Genomic DNA, 23,714 nt, shown 5'->3' with positions numbered 1-23,714 from the left:
TGCCCTGGCTACTGGGAACGCATTTCACGGGGGCGGGGCGTGGTTCCGGGGCGGGGCGCAGCCGCCGGAAGTGCGTGGCCGCCCGGGGCCATGGCGGCACTCAGCTTCGTCTTCCTGCTGCTGGGTGCAGCGTCCTGGCCTCCGGCTTCTGCCTCCGGCCAGGAGTTCTGGCCCGGACAGTCGGCGGCCGACATTCTGTCGGGGGCGGCTTCCCGCAGACGGTAAACGCGCGTCCACGGTGCCAATGCTGGCGTTCCAGGGCCGGGCAGGGTCAGAGGATGGGATGGAGGCGGGGCGGGGTCAGGGGCCAGGGAGATGGGATGGGGTCAGGGGGCAGGCCAACGGGATGGAGGGTGGTCCGGGGCCAGGGAGATGGAATGGAGCGGAGTTATGGGGCAGGGGCCAGAGGGATGGGATGGAGTGGGGTCAGGGGGCAGGGGCCAGGGGAATGGGATGGGGTCAGGGTTCTGGGGCACGGAATGTGGCGGAGTAAGGGACCAGGGTGATGGTCTGGGGGCAGGGGGCAGGGCAGGGCCAGGAGGGATGGGATGGGGGCGGGGCAGGGATCAGGGGGATGGGATGGGATGGGATGGGGGCAGGGCAGGGGCTGGGGCCAGGAGGGGTGGGATGGGATGGGGCAGGAACGGGGGCCCGAGGGATGGGATGGGGGTGGGGCGGTGGCCGGGGCCAGGAAGGATGGGATGGGGACAGGGCAGGGGCAGGGGCGGGGCCGGAGCCTGGGGAGTGGGATGGGGCGGGGAATGGGATGGGGCCGGGGATGGGGGCAGGGTCGGGCCAGCGGGTTGGCTGTAGTCGTGGCTGCGTCACTGCGGCCCGGGTCTGCAGGCGGGGTCGTCTGCGAGGCCGGGGGCGCAGCCTCGGGAGCCCAGGAAGGGCGCCGGGTTGCTCAGGCTGAGCGTGGGCGGGCCCCGGAGGCCCCTGCAAGTGACACGGGTCCCGGCCTGGGTGTGCGGAGCCAGGAGTCAGTGCCGGGCGGGCGGTCCGCAGTGAATTCTCAGGGCCAAGACGAGCTTCGCGGCCGCCCTGTGGCTGTGGGGTCTCCAAGCGGTCCCCGAGAGGGGCCTGGACGCAGAGGTGCGCACGGCCCCTCGTGGCGTTCGCAGGCCTGGGCGCTGCACGCAGCTTCACTCGCGACGATGGGAGTCTGGAAAACCAGCGCAGAGCAGGGAAAGGAGAGCGCCAGGGACAGGGTTTCTGTAGCCTTTGGAGACCTGTCTGTGCCTTGGGGCGCTTTGTGTCCTTCCTCTAGGGCAGTGATCTTAAAGTGTGTCCGGGATCTCTGCGCTTTTATAGCCATTTTAATAGTAGTACCAGCGTATTATACGCCTTTTCCACTTCTCATGAGTGCACTGTGGAGTTTTCCTAGAAACCACTTGATGTGTGATGTCACAACAGATTGAATGCAGAAACGGGTATGGGAATCCAGCTGTCACCAGACCCAAAAGAGATTTGCAAAAATTAAGAACATCATCACAGTTCTTCTCACTAATTCATTTTTTAAAATACACTTATTTTTTATTTAAATATGTGATTTTTGTTAACATGTAATGGCTTATTATTTTTAGCTGAATTAAATACTTGTAGCTTTAAAGTCTAACATAGGACCTATCAATAGACATAGTGCACGTAACCAGCCGTCAATCATTGTTTCCAGTGTAAAGGGGTCTTTAGACCAAACAGTTTGAGAACCATGTGGGTACTGATTCTTCGGTTCCAGTCACTGGGATTCCTCTGGCCTTAGTGTTGAACTATTGCTAATTGTTAAAAGGATGTTAGCGTGTCTGCTGCTTCTGCTTACAGGCTCCGTAAGTAGCTGGTCATAGAGAAACAGGTAGGCCACTCACTGCCTTCGCAAACTAGGAACCATCGTAAGTGCCTAGAGTCGGGCCACGCGCTGAGACTTCTGAGCAGTTGGGTTTTCCGTGCGGAAACCTCAGCATTCCAGACTTGTGGTCCTCCTTCTCCCTGCTCAGGTATCTTCTGTATGATGTCAACCCCCCGGAAGGCTTCAACCTGCGCAGGGATGTCTATATTCGAATCGCCTCTCTCCTGAAGACTCTGCTGAAGACGGAGGAGTGGGTGCTTGTCCTGCCTCCGTGGGGCCGCCTCTATCACTGGCAGAGTCCTGACATCCACCAGGTCCGGATTCCCTGGTCTGAGTTTTTTGATCTTCCGAGTCTCAATAAAAACATCCCCGTCATCGAGTATGAGCAGTTCATCGCAGGTGAGGCCGAGTGGCACGCTGGGAGGCCGTGGTTGCTTCACTAGGGCCAGGCAGTCATTTCTAAGGTAGACATCAGGTTGGGCTTATGATTGCGTCCAGCCTCAGCAGCATCCTCCAGTGCCCAGCGCTGCTGCCTGAGGCCTGTGGCAGCACCTCCTCCACCCAGGAGCACAGTCCCTTTCCCACGCTGCAGTGAGCTTCCCAAAATGTTTCTCGGGAAATGGACCTGAAGTGGATGAGCTTTGTGCCCCCTCAGTTAGAGCCGCCCTTACACCCTAAGAAGCGGCCACCCCTGGGTCTTGTACTGACAGGACTCGGCTCCCTGTGCGAAAGGCTGTTTTACGTTAAGGAAGATGCACTGCGTGCGAAGTACACTTTGTGGTGTCTCAGTGCAGCACCAGGGATAAAGGTCTGTCTTGTTTAACTTTGTGTTGCTTAATCTTTTCATTTAATTTTAAGAGAAGAATTAAAGCTCTTCTTAGAATGAAGGTATTTAGAGCTTTTTGTGTTGTGTTGTTTGGAAGCGATACATTTAAAAGTCAGTGATGCTTTGCTGCTGCACTTGAGAGGCCTTGAAGACGAATGAGTTAGTTTTGAGTCAGGCTCCTGCTTTCTAGCACCTGTTGAGTTCTTACTCGACAGCCACTCTTGGGGCTTAGAGACCTTTGCTCCCTGCCAAGGAGTGTGCCTCCCGTGTCGTCATTTCTCAAGGATGTGGTTCTCGTTGCACCCTAGATCTTGTCACTCTGAAATGTTTTCTGTGTCAGGGTCAGTCTTGCGAGTGCTAGGGGCGTGCAGCAACAGGGAGTAACCTCTGACATCCTTGTTGATACCAAGTCGGAAAGTCTGCCGCTTGTAAAAAGCATTCCTAGAGTGCATTCTTTCCTGAGTTGACTTTAAAATTTGCTTGTGAGTCCTGGAAGATGAAAGCTGTGGTTGGGTGTTTGGTCTAACCTGCAGCCAGCCCTTGGTCTGAACACTGGGTAATAGGAACCCGAAGATGGTATCCTTACCTCCCTTTGGGACCAGTGGGTTTCCTGACAGGGAAGTGGACAGGTCTGGGCCTTGGGCATCTGAGTGCTTGGGAAGGTCTGGGAAGACACCCCGTGTAATGAGCTTCTGAGGCAGATATGCTGGTCTCACACTTACCTGCCATCCACCAGCCTGGGGCTTTGCTGAGCTGTTTCCTCGCCTGTGAGGTGGGGAAGGAACTGGGTGCCTGTCCTAGGGCAAGGCTGCCAGGAGACTGCACACAGTGAGCTCCTGGTGTGGCTAACACAGCGCCCAGTGTGCAGGATCTTCACCACCTCCCACTAGCGTAAAAGGAGCCCCCACAGCTCTGGCCTCGGACCCTTAGGCCACGCAGCCCTTAGCCCCCAGTCATGAGTGAGCAAAAAGGACACCAGAACTTCACCTGCGCGGTGCTCCCTCCCGCTTTGTTCCTGCCGCCTTTGAGCAGATCTTAATTGCTGAGCTCTTGGGCGTCGCAGTGGCACCTTCTCGGTGCGGGTTGGGCCGTGGGTAAGAGGCACAACTGCTCACCTGAGCTTCTGTCCCCGGGGGAGGCAGGACGCCAGTGCAGTAGATGGTGGCTGAGGTGGTGAGGAGCACTGTGGGAAACCAAGGGGGTAGGGGACAGTGGCCTCACAGAGGGCCGGAGGGTGAGCTCCCAAAGGGAGTGGTTCTGGTGGGGAACAGCCTGGACCAGGGCGTGAGGGCCGGATGGGCTCACACGGGCCCCTGTGAGGATGGGGCCTGCTGCAGCCAGGCAGGGGTGGGGCCGGGGAATCGGGGACCAGCTCCACGCCACCCCCCGCTGGCTGCTGTTGCACGCTGTCGGCCCGGTACCCTCACGGCATGTGCTCTGCCCTGTCTCTGCCTTTGTGAGCCTCCTACAGTCCCTTTGGGAATAGGGTGGTGTACAGTAGTAACAGTCGGCTGCTGGTGGCCGATGCCTGCCCGTAAGTGAGCTTCTGATCGCTGTCACACTGCCCGGCTTCTCTTGGTGTCTTTCAGAGTCTGGTGGGCCCTTCATTGACCAGGTTTACGTCCTACAAAGTTATGCAGAGGGGTGGAAAGAAGGGACCTGGGAAGAGAAGGTGGACGAGCGGCCGTGTATCGATCAGCTCCTGTACTCCCAGGACAAGCACGAGTACTACAGGTGCCTGCTGAGGCTGCTCCCCCTGCTGCAGGTGCCCCCCCCCCCGCAGTGCCCCCCCCCAACCTCAGGGACCCCCCCACTCCTCTCTGCCACCGCATGTGACCCCCGCCCCTCCTGCAGCACCCCGCCTTCCCCCGACCACGGTGTCCTCACCCCCCACTCCCACGGCCACAACCCCCTCCCCCGCAGCGCCCTCGCTGCCCATGCTGGTTGCTGATGCAGGGTTCTGGGCGTCCCCTCCTGGGCATCCTCACAGTGTTGCGGCGGCCCTCGTGGTGGAAGCGCTTGTGGCTGCCCACACTGCTCCTCGTCCTTGACAGGCGGGTCCCCTTTGTGCTGAGACCTCAAGAATGGGCCGTGATGAACACCTGGCTGAGACCACGTGCCTTTTTCCCTGTGTCTTCTCATGCACTGGATGTTGCCACAGGGATGGAGGTCTTGTCAGTCCCAAGTGTCGATTGCCATTAAAGGCTCTGACACTGCCAGGCCTCCTGTGGAAAAGCTGTCAGTTAACAGCCTCCATGTGTCCAGTGCCAGGGCAGCTGGCTCTAAAACATGGCAGGTGAGCCCTTGGGAAGCGCGTGGTTGACTTGGCTGACGGTCACAGCCAGGCTGGCCCTGAAGGTGCACAGGGCTGTCTCTCTCCGGCTCCCTCTGCCTCCCCGGCCATCCTGACAGCCCCATCATGGGGAAAGCCTCAGTGGTCCATCAGCCTGAGAGACACTCGTGGGCTTCTTTTAAAATTTTACTAGAATGTCACGATCTGCAGTCACGATCAGTAAGTTTTCCTGAAGCAGCCACGTTTCATCAGGAGCAAGCCACAGTGTGTGCGTGTCTAGCCTTGATCTGTTTTCCTCGTGAACAAAAGAAACTGATAGGGCTGCCTTGGGTTTTGTTTTCCAGAGGATGGTTTTGGGGTTATGAGGAGACCAGGGGTCTAAACGTCTCCTGTCTGTCCGTCCAGGGCTCAGCCTCCATCGTGGCGCCCCTGCTTCTGAGAAACACATCAGCCCGGTGAGTGCCCCGCTCCCCTCGGGAGCAGCCTGGAGGCTGTGGCGCCTGCTCTGTGCGTGCTAGGCTGGGGGCTCTCCGCCCGTACTCCTGCATCCCTGGCCCACCCACCTCACAGACAGTGGACCCTGGGGGCCCTGGGGGGTGGTGGTTAGGGAAGTGGTTGCATGTGTCTCCGTGAAACAGCCCAGTGGGTGCAATGGGTGATGTGGACAGTGGGTGAGGGGCACAGAAGTGAGGGCTTGGCCCAGCTGGGTGCACGGGGAGGGGCTGGGCTGGGCTGGGGGCGGCGGGGGGCTCACCATGAGACTGTTCAACATTTGTAGCACTTGGGCAGCTTTTACCAGTACCTCCCCGCCCCCCGCACCCAGCACCCACTCTTTGATCTGTTTTCTGCCTCATGGGTCTGGGGAGGATCGTGCAGCCACCTTTGGCCATGCGTCTGCCCCAAGTGGCTGCCGGCCTGGTGAGCCGGGCCTCGGGGGTCCACCCAGGAGGCTGGGGTTGCAGACAAGTCAGTACCTGATGTCGTAAACTCTGGAGGGAATTGTTGATGGCCACGTTCTTAGAACTTGCTGCAGACTGGGACCCTCTCCGTCACCTCCCTTGGATCTTCTTCTGAATCCTCCAGCAGGCGCTGTGAGCGTCTCCCACAGACTGGGCATAGCAGGGCATGGGTGCCCCTCGCACTTGCCCACGTTGAGGCTGCCTTGTCTGCTGTCGTGCCCTGTGTGCGCCTCTAGAGGCCGTGGCAGCCACGATCCTATTGCACATCACAGCTGGCTCGGTATCACCCTGGTCAGTAGCAGCTGCCGCTGGCCCCAGCGGGCCGGGACCACACGGTCTCCGCTGCTGTGGGCCTTTGTGAAGGCAGGTGGCTCCGGCACAGGCCCGCGTGTCTGCCGCTCAGCCAGCCCGGCTGTTGCAGAAAGGCAGAACTCAGAGGTTGTGGAGGGAACTAGGCTGAATTGTTTTGGTTGTTGAGATGCAGCTTTAATGTTGTCCTGGGACTGGGTTCATTTCATGAAAATATCCGGGTTTCGGAAGCCAATCTGCCTACGTTTGGGGCCTGTGGAACAGTCTTGCCAGTCAGTTTTTTTGACTCACATTTACAGGTTAGAATGGAGCTGAGCCCAGAGGGGGCCTCCAACTAGATGGTCCTGATTTAGGAGAAACGCCTCTGCCGGGGAGCAGTGGGAAAAGGCGCAGTGGAAAAGGAGGTGGCTGATGGGCGGTGAGGTTATCTGCCCCCAGCACCCAGGGAAAGTCTCTTCCGGGGGTTAAAACCTAATGGGAGGGTGAAGCTATCAAGCCGTCAGGAGAGGAGCCTTACCGCCTTGGGGCAGAAAGCTTTCTTCAACAAGATGGGAAAAGCATGCACCAAAAAAGAAAGATTGGTAAAGCCAGTTACTTTAAAATCAAGAACTTTTGTCCATTAGAAAAATGGAGACAGGCCTCAGAGAGGGAGGTCCTGCAGCGCATTTGATGAACTAAGGACTCTCTGGGATACAGGAGACGAAACTCAGCGAGTGCGGGACGGGCAGCCTGGGGTGAGGCGAGTCCAAGACGGGATCCGTGCGATTCAGGAGTAAGCACAGCTGCTGTTAATGCGAGCAGGTGCCCCCAGTGCTGTCATGCTCAGGAAACCGACCCCCGTCGGGAGGACAGGCCTGCAGGGGCTCGAAGGCTGCTTCTGGAGGAAGAATCTGGTAAAACCCTGGGAGCCCAGTGCACCCCGAATGCAGGACATGCACCCGCAGACCCCGCCAGGAACGTTCATGGCCTCCCCAGACCAGGAAAACACATGCACCCCTCAGCCGCGCACTGGATAGAGTGTGGTAGATCCATAACTGAAGATGGGCAGACTGCTGCCGTGTTCAACAAAGACAAATCAAGATACAATGCCCAGTAAAAAAAAAAAGAATAAAAAGATCAGTGTAGTCATGTTCCATGTGCATGAAGGTTAAAGACAGTCCTGTGCATCAGAGGGAGAGATGGGAGGATGCCAGGGAGGCTCCTGAGGACGGGGCAGAGCAAGTGTGTGAAGCGCTTTGTTCCTCCTTGTTCCTCCACCCGGGTGGGGGCTGCACCGTGTTCATTTTGGAGCAGTTTGTCTACCCGTGCCTGTGCGGAATGTGCGTCTTGAAGTGCAGTATTGCATTTCATAAAAAGCCCTTAAAACGGCATTAGAAGCAGGGCCGGAGGCACCCACTGAATCCAGCTATGCCCATCTTTCCAGAAATCGCCTCACATCGCCACCTGTGCATGCGGCCATCTTTTGAAATACACGTGGAATCACCACCCGTGCGCTCTCCATGCGGTTTTCAGTTTGCCCTTTCTTCCCACCCAGCCACTCACCTGGGTATTACAACACGTGGACATCACCTCGTTCTTTTGCAGCCGTCTCTGTACAGATGGAAGACAATGTGGCTTTTGGTTGTTTCCAGGTTTCTGTAGAAGAGTCTTTGTGTGAACCATGAGGGCGTAAAACTGTAGGATGCCACCCAGAAGAGGATGGCTGGGTGTGCCCTTGGTGCAGTCCTCAGAGTCCCCGAAGTGGCCGTGCACAGCTGGTTCCCAGGCAGCCATGAGGGCCGAGAGCTTCCGTCTGTGTGGATCCAGTAGCGAAGTGTGGAATCCTTGCCGTGTTCGTTTGTGTTTCTTTGATTTCAGTACAACTACACTTTAAAAGCCTTTTGAAATGTTATTCTATAAAATGCCAACTTAGATATGTTGCTCATTTTTTCTCTGTAGAGATTAAATGTTTGTTTGTTTGTTTTTTGTTTTTTTGAGACTGAGTTTTGCTCTGTCGCCCAGGCTGGAGTGCAGTGGCGCTATCTTGGCTCACTGCAACCTCTGTCTCCCGGGTTCAAGCGATTCTCCTGTCTCAGCCTCCCAAGTAGCTGGGACTACTTTTAGCATGTGCCGCCACGCCTGGCTAATTTTTTTGTATTTTTAGTAGAGACACGGTTTCACCGTATTAGCCAGGATGCTCAATTGCCTGACCTCGTGATCCGCCCACTTTGGCCTCCCAAAGTGCTGGGATTAGAGGCGTGAGCCACTGCGCCCGGCCAAAATTAAAATTTTTATTTTTCCTTAAACATTTCTGGGTTTTTGTATTCCAACTTTACCACCCCAATATTCAGGTCTGTTTGCTCATGATCCATTTTGTGTGTTTCGTTTTTATTTTGCATCGAGAGCCCTGGGGAGTTTGCTGAGACGGTTGGCTCAGTGGCTGGAATAGGAGAGGCACTTCCCACGTGGAATTAGGTAACGTGACAGTCACAGGCACCAGGATGACTTGTCAGACCCAAACTGGAGCAAGGCAGGCACTGAGGAGGAGGCACCTGCCTGCGAGTCTGAGATAAAGGCCAGCTGGAGGGCTGTCTGAAATAAGCCCAGGACGTTCCTCACATGATTCACGCACCTCAACTTTCACAGCCGCCGTTTCAGTCATATGCAGGTATTCCTGGGAGTAGGTTTGCTACTGGACAAGGGCTGCAGTAATTCGGATGAGACGCTGTCGAAAGAATGCCTGCCCAGGAATGGCGTCTCTACCACGGAACAGATGCAGCTCTGGCTTTGAGCTCGAGTCAGTGAATTTGTTTCCGAGCAGCTTATGTAACCTCTTCTTTTTGCCAAAGAAAAGCTTCCCCCACCCTCCCCTCTTCAGGCACACCTGCAGCTTGCCATAGCCGTTGGTGGATCCTGGATTCCAAGCCTTTTGCCCACCATCAAATACACTCCTCAAATTAGGAGATACTTTTCTCTGATGTCATTCTCTCAGTTGACAGTAGGCATTAAAGCCCTCTCAGAACTGTGGTGTGGAGGCCAGACGGCAGCCTGCCTGTGTCTCAGCCATAACCGCCCTGGTTAGTGTCCCTCAGAGACTTGGTCTCTGCTTCCTCGGCCCAGGGTTCTCCCAGTTTGTGCTCTGAGAGTGTGAATGTCATCATCCTTAACTCATAACTGTTTATTCTTCTGTTGTTTAAAAATAGGTCCGTGATGTTAGACAGAGCCGAGAACCTACTTCATGACCACTATGGAGGGAAAGAATACTGGGATGTGAGTGTTTCCTCGGGAGCATCTTTCTAAATTAGTGTATGTTGCCCGTTATTTAGTTTTTGAAAATTTAAAACAGTCGACAGCTCTTTTTGAACCTTGCTGATTAAAATCATAATTTTAAGCCATGGATTTGGGCAACTGCAGTGACTCTGCGCCACCCCTGAGTCTCATGTGGCTGCAGAGCCAGGTCCTCGGGAGCCTGCAGGGCCACCCAGCTCTCCCCTCTGATGGCACAGGCCTTGAATGCGGTGGCGGCCCCCTGGAGTCAGCCCCCGAGTCAGTGACTCCGTCAGTGGCTGGAACGTAGATCCTTCCTTTCTCCTCTCTTTAGCTTTGTGAAAGGTGGGACTATTTTCTGCAGCGGGTCTTTTCCGTTGGCGTTGATTTCCATGTTGATGGGCTGACTTTCCATAGCCACCCCTGGTTCTGTGAGTGAGTGGGAGCAGAGGGCGGGAAGCGGCTGCCCCCTCCTGTGGACACAGCAGGCCTGCTGACATGTTCACCAGGGCAGCAGCTTGTAAAGCCGGAACCTGCCTGCAGGAGACACAGTCCCTGCTCACGTGGGACTTTGTGCAGGTCAGTCCCGCCCCGTTTGGCAAAAGCAGGACGTGCTAACCGAGTAAGCTAGAAGTCGAGTTGGGGAGAGACTGAGGGGAAGGAGCTGCACACAGTTGTGCCAGCCAGGGGCAACGGCCAGCTGAGCCCAGTGTGTGCCGCAGCTTCCCATGGCGGCGCTGGCAGAGCCGGCAGGGTGGGGGGCAAGCCCTGCGTTGGCTTCATGCAGGACACCCTCCGAGAGCCTCCACCGTGGACGGCGCTGCTTCCCGGGCAACCGTCGATGAGGGACGTGTCCGAGGGGCTTGTTCCAGCTGTGGGGGTGGGCGGTGGCAGCGACGGGAGAATCCGCTCCGGGAGGGCTGCGTGGTGGGCAGGCGTGTTCTCAGCCGAGCCGTCGCCGTTTCCGCAGACCCGTCGCAGCATGGTGTTTGCCAGGCACCTGCGGGAGGTGGGAGACGAGTTCAGGAGCAGACACCTCAACTCCACGGACGACGCAGACAGGATTCCCTTCCAGGAGGACTGGACGAAGATGAAGGTAGCCCCCTCCCTTTTGTTAATTAGAGAAAAGGTAAAGTCTCCCTGGAGATGCCCAAAAACTCAGGCCTTCAATGTAAAGTCACGGCAGGGTTGGCGTGTCTGTGGGCGTGGATGCCTCGGCGCCCCTCTGGAATGTCAGTCACGGTAATCACCTGCTCTCGGGAAGCACCGGGACCCTGGAGCCCTCGTCATGTGCAGACTCAGGGAGTCACTCGGCCTGGTTTACCTTTAGTATCCCGGGCAGTCATGGCAGGCCCAGCAGACTCAAAGGTGTTCTCAGAGCGCGGCGAGGCCAGGAGCGCGGAAGTAGGAGCTCGAGGTGGTCAGAGGCACGTTCGGCCTTTTTCCCTTTTGATTGATAAAGAGAAAAAAGCAGCGTTCACCTGGACTTGCCCAAAAGCACTATCAGTGCTATTTTGGTCTAGAATCATCCTTTTTTTATTCTATGTATATATTTTTAAGTGTTTTCTGAAAGTTTGGGTTTTTCTGTGATATAATTTCAACAAATGTGTTGCTTTTTCAACTTGATATTGTTTTTAAGCATGTTCAGTGTCTGTTTTTAGTGTTTTTTAAACAAAACTTTCATGGAAGTGCCATTTTACTTGCTTGTTCTTTATGGGGTATTTGAGCTATTTCCAAGTGGAATAGCATTCATTGTTCCACCAATAATTAAGTTACTTGGACAGTTTTTACTGGGGAAGAAATATAGAAGATTTTTTCATTTTTATCCCACCTGTATTTCTTTTCAGTGGTTTTTATTTTTTCATTCTTTTAAATTTTATTTTTAATTTTATTTAATTAATTTGTTTTTTTTGTTGTTGTTGTTTTGAGACAGTCTCACTCTGTCGCCCAGGCTGGAGTGCAGTGACACGATCTTGGCTTACTGCAACTTCTGCCTTCCGGGTTCAAGCAATTCTCCTGCCTCAGCCTCCCGAGTAGCTGGGATTACAGGCACGTGCCACCGCACCCGGCTAATTTTTGTATTTTGAGTATAGACAGGATTTTCCCATGTTGGCCAGGCTGGTCTCAAACTCCTGACCTCAAATAATCCACCCGCCTTGGCCTCCCAGAGTGCTGGGATTACAGGTGTGAGCCACCGTGCCTGGCTTATTTTATCATTTTTTTTTTTAGCCTTAATCGTTTTTGGGGAGCAGGTGGTGTTTAGTTACATGGATAAAGTGGTAGTTTTCTGAGATTTTAGTACACCCATCACCCGAGCAGTGTACACTGTCCCCAATGTGTAGTCTTTTATCCCTCACCCCCTCCACTCTTCCCCTTGAGTCCCCAAAGTCCATTGTGTCATTCTCATGCCTTTGCATCCTCATAGCTTAGTTCCCGTGAGAACATACAATATTTGGTTTTCCATTCCTGAGTTACTTCACTTAGAATAATGGTCTCCAGCTCCATCCAGGTTGCTGCAAATGCATTCATTTCGTTCCCTGTTATGGCTGGAACCATATATACCACATTTTCTTTATCCACTCATTGGTCCGTGGGCATTCAGGCCGGTTCCATGTTTTTGCAGCTGTGGATTTTGCTGCTATAAACATGCATGTGCAAGTGTCTTTTTCATATAGTAACTTCTTTTCCTCTGGGTAGATACCCGGCAGTGGGATTGCTGGATCAAATGGTGGATCTACTTTTAGTTCTTTAAGGAATCTCCACACTGTTTTCCATAGTGGTTGTACCAGTTGACATTCCCATCAGGAGTGTCACAGTATCCCTTTCACCACATCCGTGCCGACATCCATTATTTTTGGGTTTTTAAATTATGGCCATTCTTGCAGGAGTAAGGTAGTATCCTATTGTGGTTTTCATTTCCATTTCCCTGATCATTAGTGAGCTTAAGCATGTTTTCATATGTTTGTTGGCCATTTGTGTATCTTGAGAATTGTCTATTCCTGTCCCTAGCCTATGTTTTGATGGGATTATTTGTTTTTTCATGCTGATTTGTTTCATTTCCTTGTAGATTCTGGATATTAATCCTTGGTCGGATGCAAAGTGTGCAAGTATTTCCTCCCACTCTGGGAGCTGTTCGCTGATTATTTCTTTTGCTGTGCAGAAGCTTTTTAGTTTAATTATGTCCTATCAATGTTTGTTTTTGTTGCATTTGCTTTTGGGTTCTTGGTCAGGAACTCTTTGCCTAAGCCAATGCCTAGAAGAGTTTTTCTGATGTTATCGTCTAGAATTTTTATGATTTTCAGGTCTTAGATTTAAGTCTTTAATCCACCTTGAGTTGATGATGAGGATCCAGTTTCATTCTTCTACATGTGGGCTGCCAATTATCCCCACACCATTTTTGAATAGAATGTCCTTTCCCCACTTTGTTTTTGTTTGCTTTGTTGAAGATCAGTTGTCTGTAAGTATTTGGCTTTATTTCTGGGTTCTCTATTCTGCTCCACTGGTCTAGGTACCTATTTTTATAGCAGTACCATGCTGTTTTGGTAACTATAGCCTTGTAGGATAGTTTGAAGTTGAGTATTGTCTACTTCCAGATTTGTACTTTTTGCTTAGTAGTCTTGCATTGGCTATGTAGGCTCTGTTTTGGCTCCATATGAATTTTAGGATTTTGTTTTTTCTAGTTCTGTGAAGAATGATGATGGCATTTTGATGGGAATTGCACTGATAGATTGCTTTTGTAGTATGGTCATTTTCATAATATTGATTCTACCCATCCATGAGCATGGGATGTGTTTCCATTAGTTTGTGTTGTCTATGAATTCTTTCAGCAGCGTTTTGTAATTTTCCTTGTAGAGATCAAGCTTTGTGGGGTTTTTTGGTTGTTGTTTTTGTTTGTTTTTTTGCAGCTGTTGTAAAAGGAGTTGAGTTCTTGGTTTGATTCTCAGCTTGGTGGTTGTTGGTGTATAGCAGTGCTACTGACTTGTGTACATTGATTTTGTGTCCTGAAACTACTGAATTCTTTTATCAGATCTGGGAGCTTCTTGGATGAGTCTTTAGGGTTTCCTAGGTATACGATTATATCATCAGTGAACAGTGACAGTTTGACTTCCTCTTTACTGATTTGGATGCCCTTTATTTCTTTCTCTTGTCTGCCCTGACTAGGACTTCCAGTACTATGTTGAATAGAAGTGGTGAGAGTGGGCATCCTTGTCTTGCTCCAGTTTTCAGGGTGAATGCTTTCAACTTTTCCCCGTTCAGTATAATGTTGGCTTTGAATTTGTCATAGATGACTTTTATTACCTTGAGGTATGTCCCTTCTATGCCACCTTTGCTGAGGGTTTTACTCTTAAAGCGATGCCGGATTTTGTCAAATGCCTCTTCTGCATTTATTGAAATGATCATATGATTTTTGTTTTTAGTGCTGTTTAGGTGGTGTGTCACATTTGTTGACTTGCATATGTTAAACCGTCCCTGCATCCCTGGTATGATACCCATTTGATCATGGTGTGTTATCTTTTTGATATGTTGTTGGATTCGGTTAGCTAGTATTTTGTTGAGGATTTTTGCATCTGTGTTCATCAGGGATATTGGTCTGTTGATTTAGGGAGGATTCCCTCTTTCTCTGTCTTTTGGAATAGTTTCAGTAGAATTGGTACCACTTCTTTCAGTGTCTGATTTCAGCTGTGAATCCATTGAGTCCTGGACTTTTTTTGTTGGCAATTTTTAAATGACTGTCTCAATCTCACTACTTGTTATTGGTCTGTTCAGAGTTTATATTTCTTCCTGGTTTATATCTAGAAGGGTTGTATATTTCCAGGAATTTATCCTCTTGGTTTTCCAGTTTGTGCGCATAAAAGTGTTCATAGTAGCCTTGGATGATTATTTGTGTTTCTGTGGTATCGATTGTAATATCTCCCGTTTTGTTTCTAATTCAGCTTATTTGGATCTTCTCTCTTCTTCGTTAATCTCACTAATGGTCCATCAATGTTGTCTATCTTTTCAAAGAACCAGCTTATTGTTTCATTTAACTTCTGTATTTTTTTGTTTGTTCATTTCAATTTCATTTAGTTCTGCCCTCATCTTGGTTCTTTTCTTCTGCTGGGTTTGGGTTTGGTTTGTTCTTGTTTCTCTCATTCCTTGAGGTATGACCTTAGATTGTCTGTGCTCTTTCAGATTTTTTGATGTAAGCATTTAATGCTGTGAATTTTCCTCTTGGCACCACTTTTGCTGTGTCCCAGGGGTTTTGATAAGTTGTGTCAGTGTTATTGTTCAGTTCAAAGAATTTTTAAATTTCCTTCTTAATTTCATTGTTGACCCAAAGATCAGGAACAGATTATTTAATTTCCATGTGTTTGTATAGTTTTGAGGGTTCCTTTTGGATTTAATTTCCAGTTTTACTCCACTGTGGTCTGAGAGGGTACTTGACATAATTTTGATTTTCTTAAATTTATTGAGTCTTGTTTTGTGGCCAGTCATATGGTTTATCTTGGATAACGTTCCATATGCTGATGAACAGAATGTATATTCTGCAGCTGTTGCATAGAACGTTCTGTAAATATCTTAGTCCACTTGTTCCAGGATATAGTTTGAGGCCATTGTTTCTTTGTTGGCTTTCTGTCTTGATGACCTGTCTAGTGCTGTCAGTGGAGTATTGAAGTCCCCACTTATGTCGTGTTGCTGTCTATCTCATTTTTTAGGTCTAGTAGTAACTGTTTTATAAATTTGGTACCTCCAGTGTTAGGTGCATGTATATTTAGGATTGTGACATTCTCCCGTTGGACTGATCCTTTTATTATTATATAATGTTCCTCCATCTTTTTTAACTGTTGTTGCTTTAAAGTCTGTTTTGTCCGATATAAGAATACTACTCTGCTCGCTTTTGATGTCCATTTGCATGGAGTATCTTTCTCCACCCTTTTACCTTAAGTTTGTGTGAGTCCTTATGTGTTAGGTCAGTCTCTTGAAGACTTTTGCCTCACAGCTTTCAGGTGGATTTTTATCCATTCTGCCATTCTGTTTCTTTTAAGTGGAGCCTCTAAGCCATTTACATTCAACTTTGGTATTGAGGTGTGAGGTACTATATTCTATTCATCATACTAGTTGCTGCCTGAATACTGTTTTCTTTCTTCTTCATTGCGTTGTTTTATATGCCCTGTGAGATTTATGCTTTAAGGAGGTTCTATTTTGGCGTATTTTGAGGTTTTATTTCAAGATTTAGAACTTCTTTAACATTTCTTGTAGAGCTGGCTTTGGTAGTGGTGAATTCTCTCAGCATTTGTTTGTCTGAAAAAGATGATCTCCCCTTCATTTATGAAGCTTAGTTTTGCTGGATATAAAATTCTTGGCTGATAATTACTTTGTTTGTGGAGGCTGAAGATAGGACCCCAGTCCCTTCTAGACTGTGGGGTTTCTGCTGAGAAATCTGCTGTGAATCTGATAGGTTTTTCTTTATAGGTTACCTGGTGCTTTTGGCTCACAGCTCTTAAGATTCTTTCCTTCATCTTGACTTTAGATAACCTGATGACTATGTGCCTAGGAGATGATCTTTTTGTAATGAATTGCCCAGGTATTCTTTGAGCTTCCTGTATTTGGATGTCTAGATCTCTAGCAAGACCAGGTAAGTTTTCCACAATTATTCCCTCAAATAAGTTTTCCAAACTTTTAGATTACTCTTCTTCCTCAGGAACACCAATTATCCTTAGGTTTGCTTGTTTAACATAATTCCAAATTTCTTGGAGGCTTTGTTCATTTTTTTTTACTATTCTTTTTTCTTCTTGTTTGTTGGATTGGGCTAATTTGAAAACCTTGTCTTCGAGGTCTGAAGCTCTTTCTTCTCCTGTTCTAGTCTATTATTGAAACTTTCCAGTGTATTTCGTTTCTTTAAGTGTGTCTTTCTTTTCCGTAAGTTGCAATTGTTTTTTCTTTATGATACCTATTTATCTGGAGCATTTTTCATCCATATTGTGTATTTTTTTTTTTAATTTCTTTAAGTTGGTTTTCACCTTTGTCTGGTATGTTCTTGAGTAGATTAATAATCCACCTTTGGAATTCTTTATCTGGCAATTCAGAGATTTCTTCTTGGTTTGGATCCATTGCTGGGGAGCTACTATGATCTTTTGGGGGTACTATAGAACCTTGTTTTGTCATATTATCACAATTGCTTTTCTGCCGCCTCCTTATTTGGGCAGACTACTTCAGTGGAAAGATCTGGAACTCACGGGCTGCTGTTCAGATTCTTTCATTCCACAGGGTGCTCTGTGGTGCTCTTCCCCTTCCCCTAGGGATGGGGCTCCCTGAGAGCTGGGCTGCAGTGATTATTATTGCTCTTCTGGGTCTAGCCACCCAGTGGGGCCACCAGGCCCTGGGATGGTGTTGGGGAATGTCTCCGGAGAGTCCTGTGATGTGACCCGTCTTCAGGTCTCCCAGCCGTGGGTACCAGCACCTGCTCTGCTGGAGGTGACGGGGGAGTGAAGTGGACTCTGGGGGGCTCCTTGGTTGTAGTTTTGTTGAGTGCACTGGCTTTCTCGAATGCTGGTTATGCTGCAGTGAAGTTGTCATGTGGACAGACTTGGGACCTGTGGACAGCCAGGATGTTGCAGGTGGTGGAATTAGCTGTTGCTTTCTCCTTCCTTGGAGCAGGGTTGTTGTTAGAATTTGCTGTAACCGTTTGCGTTGGTGGCCTCCAGCCAGGAGGTGGCGCTGTCAAGAGGGCAGCAGAGCGTTCTGGCTCCCGGGGAGTTTGCAGCTGTGAGCTGCTTTGTCCACAGGATCCGTGAACTCTTTCTGGCACGTCCCTGCGGTGGTTCTCGGAGCAAAAGTTCACAGCGTGAGCCTCCACATGCTGTTCTCTTTGTAAATATTTTTCCTTACCTCAGATAAAATGATCTCTGGTAATTAATACTGCTTCACTGTCTTCTTAGAAAGACATCTCGTTGCCCCCGAGATTCCACCTGAATCCCTTAGACATTCCTGGAGGCCACCCCATGGAGGAGGCCATATGGAAATGGTCATCCTTCTGCATCTCAAGTCCCACCCGGTGCCCAGGATGAGCCCCGAGCCCGCCTGTCAGTTTCTGCATTTCCTTGTGGTTCTTTGCTAGGTCAAGCTGGGCTCAGCGCTAGGGGGCCCCTACCTGGGAGTCCACCTGAGAAGAAAAGATTTTATCTGGGGTCACAGAGAGGATGTGCCCAGTCTGGAAGGGGCCGTGAGGAAGATCCGCAGCCTCATGAAGATCCACCAGCTGGAAAAGGTGTTTGTGGCCACAGATGCCGTCAGAAAGGGTATGGAGCGTCAATGTTTTCGTTTCTTTCCTTCCTTCTTGATCCCTGGTTCTGTTCTGGGTAGACCTAGAACTACCCAGATCCATGAAGATCTGCATGATCTTCAACTGTAATTCCTGGGAGGGTGAAGCTGAATTGTGTGTCTGCACCTTTGGAGCCAGTTCCTAACGAATTAACCAGAAGCCAAGTACGCATGAGTTTCTGCTAAAGAGACACGTATCTGTCCTTACCGGAGGATCCCAGTTCAAAAGGTCTCTCCTTCTACTTTGCAGAATATGAAGAGCTAAAAAAGCTGTTACCCGAGATGGTGAGGTTTGAACCCACGTGGGAGGAGCTGGAGCTCTACAAGGATGGAGGCGTTGCGATTATTGACCAGTGGATCTGCTCACATGCCAGGTGCCTGCCCACTTCACTGTCGGCCGAGAGCGGGTCAGGTGGCTTTCAAAAGGTCCTTCATCCCAAGTACTTGGGTCAGAGCAGATGGTCGCCTGTGTTCACAGTGGTCATTTCCATACTGTTTGCCTCCTCGTCCGAGTCTCCTGTAGCATCTGGTTCAGTGTTTCCCTGGGTGAAGTTAATTGTTCATCTTGCCCCTTTAGTTCTCACACACACAATTCCTCCATAGCAGGCTGTTGGCATAGCTGGCCTCGTCTCAGAACCTCATCTCATTTTCCCGTCATTCCCAGTTTCTGCCCGTCTGCCCCCTGCCCTGAGAGTTGCCCATGCCCTGGGCTTGGGTGCGTCCTTGGTGCTGTGTGTGTTGTTGAGCATCCGTGAGCGTCCCCGAGGCCAGGAGCGTGGGCCCTCGTGCGATCGTTCCCGTGGGGCTGCCGTGAGCGTCCCCGAGGCCGGGAGCGTGGGCCCTCGTGCGATCGTTCCCGTGGGGCTGCCGTGAGCGTCCCCGAGGCCGGGAGCGTGGGCCCTGTGCGATCGTTCTCGTGGGGCTGCCGTGAGCGTCCCCGAGGCCGGGAGCGTGGGCCCTCGTGCGATCGTTCCCGTGGGGCTGCCGTGAGCGTCCCCGAGGCCGGGAGCGTGGGCCCTGCGTGCAGTCATTCCTCTGGGGTTGCTGTGGGAGGTAGGCCTCGGCCTCTGTTCCTCCAAAGACCTGTCTGCCCATCTGCATAGGAGACGAAGGTTGGGTTTAGGGTGAAACAGTTTGAGTTAAATGGAAAATGAAAGTAGAGGGAATGATCTTCCCCGTGGTTAGCACTGTGCATGCGCGTGCGTCTCTGTGGATTAGTCTGTCTCTCTCCTGCCCGAGGAATGTTGAGCGCCCTAAGCTGGTGCCTCTTCACACACCTGCTATTTCCTGTGGTGTTCCGGGCATTGTGTATAAGACCCACAGAGGCTCCGGATGATGCTGTCTGCAGGGCGTGGGTCCCTTCCCTGTTAAGCAGACAGGATGCAGTGCTGACTTCTTAGGTCAGAGCGGAGGTGTGCAGGAGCCCAGTCACGAGCTCGCCCCTGCTTCTCAGGTGTGGCCTTGGGATTTTGACTGCGACCTTGGCGGTGCTGTCTCCACAGCCCAGGAAGCCTGCTGTGGGGAGGCTTCGGACTGAGCTCTCAGTCTCCTGCCCGCCCTCAGCTGCGCAAAGCGCTCGGCCCAGCCCACTGAAGCTGCTCTGCCTCCGGGCCGGCGCGGCCTGCTCTGGCAGGCCCCTGTGTGTGGGGTGGTGAGGGTCTCCCCACCAGTGCTGCCCCCACCCAGCAGCATACAGGCCTGTGTGGCCTGCTGGCCTTGTGGCTCTGTGTACAGTGCTGTGCATGTCACGTTTGCTCTGGAAACATCTCTGGGGTTTGCTTGTTCATGAAGTCCATGAAGTGCCACTGGAGAGCCAGAGACCAAGTGCGTAGGAGCCAGAGGAATGGGCAGGCCACTGACCCGAGGTCTGGAGAAACCCCTGGAGAAGGGTGTCCCCACCAGCCCATGCAGCGTGTGTGTGGAGGAGGCCTTGACCTCCGTGATGTCTGCTGTGCCTCAGGATAAGGACCCCTATGCCCTGGCTAGACGGTGTCGTGATTAGTAGGAATCTCTCATTGTTCACCGTGTGACCCCCAGGAGGTATCTGACCTGCACTGGCGTGCCTGGCCTGGGATTTGGTGACAGAGAGGAGGGCTCCCGGGGGGCATGCGGCGGGGCAGCAGCGTGGCGGCTGCTGACCGTGGGGTGTGGATGTGGCTGCAGCACCAGGCAGAGCCCCTCAGGGTGCAGATGTCGAGGGCATCTGAGCGAGGGGTGCCAGCAAGGGGGTGGCCGGCTGGCGGGTGCTCGGGGGGCGGCTGTGTCGGTTCCATGTAACTGTGGAACTCATTTCACTCACCTGCTCCTTTCGGTTCTCCCTGACTCCGGAACCTCCGTGATCCTTTGCAGGTTTTTTATCGGCACCTCAGTCTCAACATTTTCTTTTCGGATTCATGAGGAAAGAGAAATCCTGGGATTGGACCCCAAGACGACGTACAACAGGTTCTGCGGAGACCAAGAGAAGGCGTGTGAACAGCCCACCCACTGGAAGATCACCTACTGAGAAGGCTCCTCCGGGGCCGCTCCCCGGACCCGACTGGCGCAGGTGGATGCAGGTTCTGTCACCGTGGAGTCACCGTCTACTGCCAGCCAGGAGCTGGACGGACAGGACCGTCCCTCGCAGGGTCCCAGGCCCAGAAGAGGCCCCACGCGTCTAGAGGTGCAACGCGTCTAGAGCTGTGCTCCGTCCTCGGCGTTTCCAGCCGCCATGGCTGATGAAGAGGCTCCGCTGCTCTCGGGGGCGGCGGTTTTTTTCAGGCAGCGTCTGTGAACCCACAGCTCGGTTGCCAGCAGGGCCCGCGTGGTGACCCAGAAGCAGGAGTGTTTGTCAGGCTCCAGCTCCGGCCTTTCCAGCCACCTTTCATGTCTTCATATTTTAAGCGCATTGAGGATAGGTGTAGGCGGGTGAGCTGCCCTCCGTCAGGTGGACATGGGCTGACATTTCCCTGGGAGCTGGTGCAAGGAGAAGCGTCATTTTAAATGTCTGCAGAGCGACCAGGGGCCTCATGAATCCCTCCGTTGCCTTCCACGCAGCAGGAGGCTGCCTGTGTGTTTCCTCCTGGGATGCGTGCAGGGCAGACCTACGCTGCAAAGGGAAGGGCCTGAGGCCTCAGGGAGCCCCGTGGAGGGATGACAGTTCAGGCCCTACTGTTGGCACATCAGAGTGCTGGCAAGTTTTTCAGTGACGTCTCTGGGGCACTCAGTGGATTGTCTATAGGAAACTTGCAGCTCCACTCTGCACACCAGGCCCGGCTGGCCGCCCCGCCCTCGCCCCGGCTGGCTGCCCCGCCCTCGCCCCAACTGCCCGTCCCTCTCTCCGGCTGGCCGTCCCTGCCCTCGCCCGGCTGGCTGCCCCGCCCTTGCCCTGACTGCCCCTCTCTCACCCTGGCTGGCAGGTGCACATGGGACCTCCAGGTCTACCATTCGCTATTGAGAACTAGAAATGAGGAAGGACAGTTACACTAACTACAAAAGGCTGTCTAGGATGAGCTGCTTTATCAGGGAGCTCCTCGTACCCATTTTATAGAAATCATTTTTAGGTCTTTGTGCCACCACCACGAGGGGCATCTGCAAAGAGGGCAATGCTGGACACAGAATCCGTGGAAGGTGCAGCAGTGCCTCAGGGGTCCTCAGGGTCAGGGAGCCCTCCCTCGCCCTCTTGGCCCGTCACCCTTTGTGACTTCCCACCATGGTGTCGTGTGACCCTCAGTCAGGCTGGTGGGGGCCGAGTCCTCACTGACCAGCCACTTTCCACATCTGCTAGAGGAACAGTGACATGGACACTTGTGGGACAGAGATGACAGTGAGGAGGGACAGACAGCTCTTCCCTTCGGAGCCTGGCTAATCTAGGACATCACCTTGCTGTGTCTTCTCAAGCTTTTAAAATTGACCCTGAACGTGTGACAGGGTCCTATGGTGTTACTCAAAGCTGTGCAGGGTAAATGATGACATATTTATTCTTTTTTCCATTTGTTCTAGAAACAGTGCCTTTTTCATCAGTTGCATTTTCCAGGCTGAGAGCTGTATAAAACATTTTCGACTGTGACCATGTACCTTCCTTTTTAAGAGAAATAAACTGCTTTATGGTAGCTGGTAGCTGTGGAGTGTAGACTCATTAGACTCATTTCCTGCCACACAGCAGAAGGTGGAAGAACCTTTTCAGATCTCCCAGAAAGCGGATGGTGACCATGGTGACCAGGCATGGAGGAACAGGGTAGGGGCCGCTCCTGCTGGCCTGTGAGTGCTGTGGCGTCTACGTCAGGACACCAGTTCTGCAGAGCCCCTGGGCCCCCAGTGTGGCCTGGGTCTGCTCAAGGGGCCCTGCAAGGCCTCGTCATCATCAACAGCAACCAGCCCTCCTCTGTTCATTAGGCTGCTGGGAGGCCTCTTTGGGGAAAGAATCCCTCAGCTGTAAAAGTTTGAAAACTGCCAGGTTTTTAGGCACATAGGAGATGGCAGTATGGCCTTTGTGAGTTTGGTGGGAAAAGACCAGCCAGTGAGAAGATTGTGTGCCAGGTGCTGGCAAATGCTGCAGAACTCGAGTGGAGAAAGCAGCCTGGAGGAGGTGGGAGGGGCTCAGGAAGGCTAGGGGGGCTGTAACACGCAATGGCCAGGAACAATGAATACAGAGGCCCCCAGGGTGCATACGGCCAAGGCGGAGAGAAGCTGGTGTCCCAGATGGAACAGCTGGGCCAGTGATGCATCAGGACGATGTGTGGGTAGGAGGGCCGCTGCGGGGTCTGAGCAGAGTAGGGTGTGATGTGGCCACTGTGCAGAGAATAGCCTGGAAGCTGGAGGCTGGTGAGGAGGCTTTTGCGCGGTCCGGGTGAGACACAATGGTCAAGAGTGTTGAAAAACTTTAGGCTGGATGCGGTGGCTCATACGCCTGTAATCCCAGCACTTTGGGAGGTCAAGGCGGTTGGATTGCTTTAGGTCAGGAGTTCGAGAACAGCCCAGCCAACATGGTGAAATCCCGTCTCTACTAAACAAAAAAAATTAGCCTAGCGGGCATGGTGGTGCATGTGTGTAATCCCAGCTACTTGGGAGGCTGAGGCAGGAGAATCACTTGAACCCGGGAGGCGGAGGTTGCCATGAGCTGAGATTGTGCCACTGCACTCCAGTCTGGGCGACAGAGTGAGACTCTGTCTCAAAAAAAGAAAAACTTTAGAGTCTATTTGAACAAAGAACAGTTCATGAATTGCACTCAAAACCGGGACAGGTTCAGCGAGCTCCACTCAGCAGCATGGGCAGGCAGCACTTACAGACAGAACACGGAAGTGAGGCACGGAAACAGCCTGATTGGCTATGGCTGGGCATCTGCCACATGTGGGTGTGGTCTGACCCACTGGCAGCTTATGACAGACTCAGCTACTTGTTACAAGCAAACACTCATTAGGTTGAGTTTGTTTACGTGCTTCGTTAGGTTGCAATTCACTAGGTAGAATTCAAAGAATGGAGGCAGCTTTAGGCCAAATTTAATTTAACAAGAGGACCCGAGTGCCCGCGGTATCCCTGGAAGGAGTTGCTGGGTCTGAACATCCAGGAAGGCGGGGCTGGGAGCCCAGGTGGGCCCCAAGGGGTTGTCTTAGCTGCTGCCAAGGATGATGGAACCCGCTCCCTGTTTTAAGCTAATGGTCTTTTGTTGCAGGAAGAAAAGATGGACTTGCAACTTGGAATGGATGTAAATCACAGTGTTTTAAGCACTGTTGGTAGTGCTGAAGTCCACAGCCACAGCCTATTCTGCCAGCTCCAAGTCATGGTTCCAAAGGTTCTAAAAACAGTCCAAAGATGCTCCCTTGATAAAGGTTTCATTTTTAAAATTTGTGTGAATGGTGGCAGCCTGACCCTGTTTCACTCCAGTGCAATGCAGATGACACCAAAACAACATGCAGAGGCATGGCCAGCGTGTTGTCACTGTGAGTTCGGGCACACACG

The 23,714-nt window shown here is 51.9% G+C and overlaps 1 protein-coding gene across 1 annotated transcript; it reads left to right on the top strand.

Annotated features, from left to right (window-relative positions):
- The first annotated feature begins 54 nt into the window (after positions 1-54).
- On the top strand, positions 55-21,875 carry POFUT2 (protein O-fucosyltransferase 2). Its single transcript, XM_030806171.1, has 9 exons — positions 55-221; positions 1,995-2,245; positions 4,262-4,406; positions 5,310-5,420; positions 9,416-9,482; positions 10,450-10,575; positions 17,578-17,758; positions 18,031-18,154; positions 20,130-21,875. The coding sequence occupies exons 1-9, from the start codon at positions 91-93 to the stop codon at positions 20,281-20,283; spliced, it is 1,290 nt and encodes a 429-aa protein (XP_030662031.1). The 5' UTR covers positions 55-90; the 3' UTR covers positions 20,284-21,875.
- The last annotated feature ends 1,839 nt before the right edge of the window (positions 21,876-23,714 follow it).

This window comes from Nomascus leucogenys, chromosome 25 (genome assembly GCF_006542625.1).
Source record: "Nomascus leucogenys isolate Asia chromosome 25, Asia_NLE_v1, whole genome shotgun sequence".
Classification (NCBI taxonomy): Eukaryota; Metazoa; Chordata; class Mammalia; order Primates; family Hylobatidae; genus Nomascus; species Nomascus leucogenys.
Note: the sequence above shows the minus strand (reverse complement) of the source record. Positions and strands in the feature narration are given on the sequence as shown.